Source organism: Glycine max, chromosome 3 (genome assembly GCF_000004515.6).
Source record: "Glycine max cultivar Williams 82 chromosome 3, Glycine_max_v4.0, whole genome shotgun sequence".
Lineage (NCBI taxonomy): Eukaryota > Viridiplantae > Streptophyta > Magnoliopsida > Fabales > Fabaceae > Glycine > Glycine max.
Genome location: NC_016090.4, coordinates 38409260 through 38415259, shown reverse-complemented (window position 1 = coordinate 38415259; position 6000 = coordinate 38409260). Strand labels below are relative to the sequence as shown.

Genomic DNA, 6000 nt, shown 5'->3' with positions numbered 1-6000 from the left:
AAGTTACAGTGATAGCGTGGAAAATCCTAGCCATTTCTTCTCTGTTGGTTGTCTGCTCTCAATTGTACTGCAACTTTCAATAGTCCTCCCCATGTTCACATACATCTCATTATTGTTGTGAACTAGTTATCCAAAATCTGAAGTTCTCCTACGTTGCTTATCTTATATTTAGATTAATAAGGGGAGCAGCAGATCAAATCAAACTCTTGACAATAAAACCTTAAATGCCAAGTCAAGAAACAATTCTCAAAAGCTAAAGTTGTTGAATAAAACTCATGAATCGTTTTATATTTATAAGCTATCCATGACAATGTATGACAACATTGCCACGATTCTTCGCTCTAGGTGACTTGACACGCATTGTCTATGAGGTGAAAAAAAATACTCCTACGATTATACAAATTTAGATAGCAAATGGTATTTTCTTGGGTAACTCATCAAGTCCATTTGAGTCCTCTTTGCTAATGATGATTGTTTGAGGCTGAACAGTGAACACATGCAAATTACATCTCAATACATTATAGTTTGAATTGAGTTCATTACTCAGCAATAGCTAGCTAGACTCTGTTGGTATTAATAAGATGAATTAAGTTCAATTTCCATATCTGTTTTGTCTTTGTGCAACAACGGAAAGAAGCCTTGAAACCCCTTGTGTCCAGAGGTCATATTCTCTTTGATTTCGACACTCAAACTCCACAATCCCCCTTGCGTCTGTCTTCAATCCAAAGTACCGTCGCTTCTCACCATCGCCAAGAAGATGTCTTCCTGGCCATGCTGGTAAATCCGTGCATATATCTAGCACAACATCTGCAGAATTTTAGAGCACAAGTTATTTATAATTGTTTATGGCTGGTTCAGTGCTAGCAAAACAAAATTGTGATCTAATGGCTGCTTACTCTTTTTCTTTTTGGTAATGGTTCCTGCAACATGTCTGCTCTTCATTTTCAGCATTACCTGAAATGTTTGCAAGCCTTGGGATTGAATTGAATGAACATTAAGGCAACTCCATCTGCTGCGAATTCTTAAAAGAAAAATTTACCTGGCCAGTTCTATGTATATAAACAGACACTATTTTCCAGTGAAGATCACCTGCATTTACCACCAAAATGGAGTTTAATCATTTTTGAAAATAAGAAAAAGATCGAGTCAGTGCTAATAGCAGCATTTGTGATTGATACTACCTTTACGGGTGCGCTTGAGTAATTCACTGCCCTTAGCAAGTAGCTCTTGGCTGCAGGACCCTAGAAAATTTTCTCCATTGAAAATTTCCCCACTGTCACTAGTGCTGGTATTGCTGGTATTGCTGTTAATACTTTTACCACATAGTCCAATCCCCCCTATGCCTCTCTCTAGTGGTGTCACTGTAGCAATATTCCATACCTCCTTCAAAGCTCTTGCTTTCAAGGTTGCTGCCCCTCTTAGAGCTGCATATGAAAGACAAAAAGTACATAAGCTGTGTCAATATAAGGAGACCAAAACATGAACACTAGCCAATTTTATTCTTATGATCCCAAGGGACTAATTAACTATGAGACATTAGACTCTGGTTGATTCTTTATAGTTGAAACAGCTTAATTAGTCGTTTTGTATGGTTAAGTCTCAACATTTTGGAGATATAAGATGGGTTGAATGGTTAAGGGAAAAGGGAAAAGGAGAAAGGTTATGAGTTTGATCTCCTTTGCCAACAAAAATTAACATTATAACAAAACTAATATTTGCAGATAAAAAAGAAGTCCCAACATTTTGCAAAGATCTTCCATATGTATTTTGGTGTATCAACTGTAGGAAAAGTAGAACCTATTAACCTAATGGCCATAATGATTTCTTGTTCTTAAAAAGTATCCAATATTATAAGAAATGGATTCCTAATGAGTGCAAAAACTCTACCTGTGGCAGCTGCAGCAGTAAGAGTAGTGATATCATCAGGAGAACGAACATTCACAGCAGAGCTAACCACTGAAGCAAGGTGGTCACGCTCAGCCCCCATTGCTTCAGCAGCCTCTACACACTGTGCAGCAACCAATGTTGCTGCAGAAGCAACAGCCATGTCAGTCTTTGCCATCTTCTCATCCTTGCTTGGTGCAGATGAGCCAGCTGCTGTTGCGGCCGCAATGGCTGCTACAGCAGCAGCCACTGCTGCCACTGAAATAGTGGCATGCAGCTGAGCATTGTGGGTTCTGTTTTCTTCTTTCTTCTTTTCTCTTCGCTCCTTCAACCATCTTCCAACAGTTTTAGGTCCTGAGCAAGCCGTGCCATTGCCAATGGTTGCACTGGTTCTTCCACCATTGAATAAAGGGTGAATGGAATTGTTTGCCCGAAAAAACTGCAATCACATTAATAAGGATTAAGGTTGGTTAAACCATAAGCATTACTATGAGTTTTACTAGGTGAAAAGTTCAACATACTAAGTGCGTGTCTGGTTTACCGTTGGGATGTCCCCAAAGGACCTTTGAATCGAAGGCTTTGAATTCCTACTTCTCACAAAACAGTGAATTAAAATGTGTGTCCCTTCAACCTAACAACCTAAGGTTAAGCCAACCACACCCTAACCCTTGAGTAATTTCAAGTTTAACTTCTTTTGATTTTCCTTTTTTAGAAAGAAAAAAAATGTAAGTCTGGCATGTTGTGTACTTGTGTTGGTTTAACATTGTAGAGCTGTTTCCTCTTTCATTTCAAGAAAACACTGTCATAGGACTGCTGACAACATTCAAGGCTTGTCCCTCGAATCACTGGCACGTGCCTTTTCCTCGTCACATTATGTTAGTTTTCATTGATTAGTTTCAGCAGTGAAGAAAAACAAACAAAACCGAAGGTACGACAATACATCCTATATAGTATCTCCAACATAAATTAACAAAACCAAGATATTTTTCCTTTCTTGTTCTTTCTAAGGCCAATTCAACAACACTTTGCCTAGTGCCTACTAAGACTAAAAGGTGAAATTGATTGCGTGAATGTAGAGATAAGAGCACTGTGCAGGCAACATCATTGTCCTGTTCTGAAGCAAACAGAGAATCAACAAATCCGGCAAGTTGACTTGAACACATAACATCACTAACATTTAACACCATCACACACAACACTACATACTTCAGCATTCAGAACTTTGCCGGTATCAAAATGTAAAATTTCATTCATGACCCTCATTAATTCATCTTCACAGCTCTAGTTCCCACTTTTTCCCCTTTCTTTTCACAGTCCATTTTCCAAGCAGAGTGGGGGAAGATAAAGTTGATCCTAAGTGATTAAACTCTCCCCTCAAAGCAGAAAGCACCAAGTCCCAACGAGTTACTAGTATTTTTATGAACAGAAGAAACCTTTCTTCTACGCATTCACACACACACCATAGGAGCTACATAAGCTATAAACAGCACTGAATCCCCACCCTATAGGAACACAGATGGGTCCCTCAATTTTTTCTTTGCAAAACTTTTACATTTTTTATTATTTCCTTTCTGTGTCTTTTAAGAAGAGAATCTTCTTGCATGTCTTGTATTGTAAGATTGTAAGACTAATCAGAGAAGACAAAACAAATGCAGTATTCTCCACATTAAAAAAATTATATAATTTACTAAATTGATTTTCTTTAAAAGAATAGATTAACCAAAGTGAGAGTTTCCTCAAAGATAAATAAACATTCACTCATTTTTAAACACCCTACTAATGCTTCTCGTTTCTCTTTTCTTTCTCAAACAAAAACTATTGCACATGTGAGAGTGGAAGCAACTCGCTCCATTGGGCCCCACCCCACTTGTTGTAAAGAAAAAAAAGAAAAGAGTAAGAGAGTGAGTGAGATGATGATACCTTAACAACATCGTCGAATTCATCTGAAGGTGAAATCGGAGGGCTATCTGTTCCGGTTAAGGAACCACCACCATTCAAAGGCTCGCTGCTGTGAGATAATCTTCCAGAAGTTAATGGAGACACTTCCTGTCACATAGTCAATAATAAAACAACTTCAAAGTAGACACCAAGATTAAAAACAATGTATATATATACGTAAGAACGTAGCGAGTTTCATATATTCTCTCCAATTTTTTTTACTCGTTGTTTAAGGTTGTTATATAGAAACTAGAAACCAAGAAATATAATAAATTTTCATGATTCTAAATTTGTCAGGGTTTTTTTTTTTCTCATTCAAGAGTAAATGCACGTGTAAAATGATTAAATGTTAGAAAACAAGTAAAAAAGATAAAAGAATAATTAATGTAATTTTGAAGTTTGTAAATAACACAGATAAATAGAAAGAAAAAATTTAAAAGAGAATCGGAGAGAGTAACATTTAAAAGCACCTCTCTTGCGGACTGTGACATAATGCGTTCAAGGACGAGCTGGGAGGTGGCAGAGGAAGCAAAAGAGAACTGATTCTTAGAAGAAATGGTTGTGGAGAAGTCCTCAGAAAAAGAGTTGTTGCTGTTGTGGTTGGGAGCAGAAACAGAAGTTTCTTCTGGAATGGAAGAAGTGTTGTTGTTGGAATTAGAGTGATGAGGTGCAAGAGCTTTGGAGACCTCAAGGGCAGAGGCACTCCATGAGCGTGACAGAAACTCCATTGGCACTCGAGGACTCTCCGGCAGAGGGGTCGGAACGAACTCCGGCCGGCGACAGTTTATTAAGGTGCACTTTGGTTCCATCATGTGTCAGGTGAGGTGGGAACTATTTCTACTACTACTACTATTATTATTATTATTATTATTATTGTGTTTTTTGATTTGAACAAGTTGTGGCAACATGAATATATAGTAACATACTTTGGTTTTTGGGTGAGGTGGGAATTGAGAATGTTTAAAATGCTAATGAAGTTGGCAATCACTGAATCACGTGTCAGCAAACGTTAAAGTGTCAAGTACTTTTTGTCGTCAAGCATTATTAATGCTTAATTATATTTATCGATTTACTTTACTTTACTGACCACGGCCAATCCAATTATCCAAATCTCGCTATTTCTCTCTTCCTTTGCTCAGAGTATAATTGACCTTTTAAGAGTTTGATCACAGATCACCTTCAATTATCATACAATATAACAAATATGTATAACCCTTTTTCTTATTGTATAATTATAATTGGATTGCTTAATTGTTTTTACTAAACTCTACAAAAACTATCTCTTCACGGGATTCAAACAAGTAACCTCTATTTTTGTACTAAACCAATCCCTCTCATTAATTTATATTTGGATATTAATTATATTTTAAAAGTGAATTGGAAAAAAATGACTTTATTTATTGGGAAAATATAATTACTTTAATAGCACAAATAAACTATAGCTGATCGCGCTCAAAATTAATTCTTCCTAATAAGAAAGTTCAAAATGTTCACATTTCTGAAAATCAATTTTATCTTTCACAAAATTAATTTTCGATGTCGCAATTCGCAAACGCAGTTTATTCTACCCAAACTAATTTTAATATGTTGAAATTGATTAGTAAAGTAAAAAAAAATGGACAATTATGAACTGTACATATACAATATGCATGTTTTTGTTAAAATTTATAATTATTTTTTTGTTGAACTTAAGTTTCTTATTTCTATAAAACCGAATTGTCCAATAAAGTTTTAATATTCAAACATACTTTTAAACTGAATTTATTCTCGAAGTTAAATAAAACACCCAAACAGAAAACCAATCTTATTCATACATACATGTGCGGGATTTCCACAATATTTTCACACACATTGATATATACTTTACTGGCGCCACTTCGATTTGTCTCTTAACCACATATAGATATAATATATCTACAAAATTAGTGTTAGTATATAGAAACAGACATGGGATTCTCCTCTCACACATCGTGTTAGTATTTATTTAATTAAAATATGACCCCTTCGTATAACAAGAGCATTGTTCATACTTCATATGTTTCTTGTATTAAAAAAAAACGGTATCAACGAGCTATTAGTGATTGATTCACGTGACAATAATATTTGACAGTATGATGTCATAGATATTGAGGAGAAAGGAATCTAGCGGAATGGTTTGTGTATTTACTATTTACTCGC

General features: G+C 35.8%; 1 protein-coding gene across 1 annotated transcript; it reads right to left on the bottom strand.

Annotated features, from left to right (window-relative positions):
* Window positions 1-489: 489 nt before the first annotated feature.
* On the bottom strand, window positions 490-4740 carry LOC100805743 (VAN3-binding protein). Its single transcript, XM_003521212.5, has 7 exons — window positions 4293-4740; window positions 3805-3930; window positions 1888-2323; window positions 1182-1424; window positions 1040-1089; window positions 897-954; window positions 490-807 (listed from the first exon to the last, which is right to left on the bottom strand). The coding sequence occupies exons 1-7, from the start codon at window positions 4632-4634 to the stop codon at window positions 593-595; spliced, it is 1470 nt and encodes a 489-aa protein (XP_003521260.3). The 5' UTR covers window positions 4635-4740; the 3' UTR covers window positions 490-592.
* Window positions 4741-6000: the final 1260 nt, after the last annotated feature.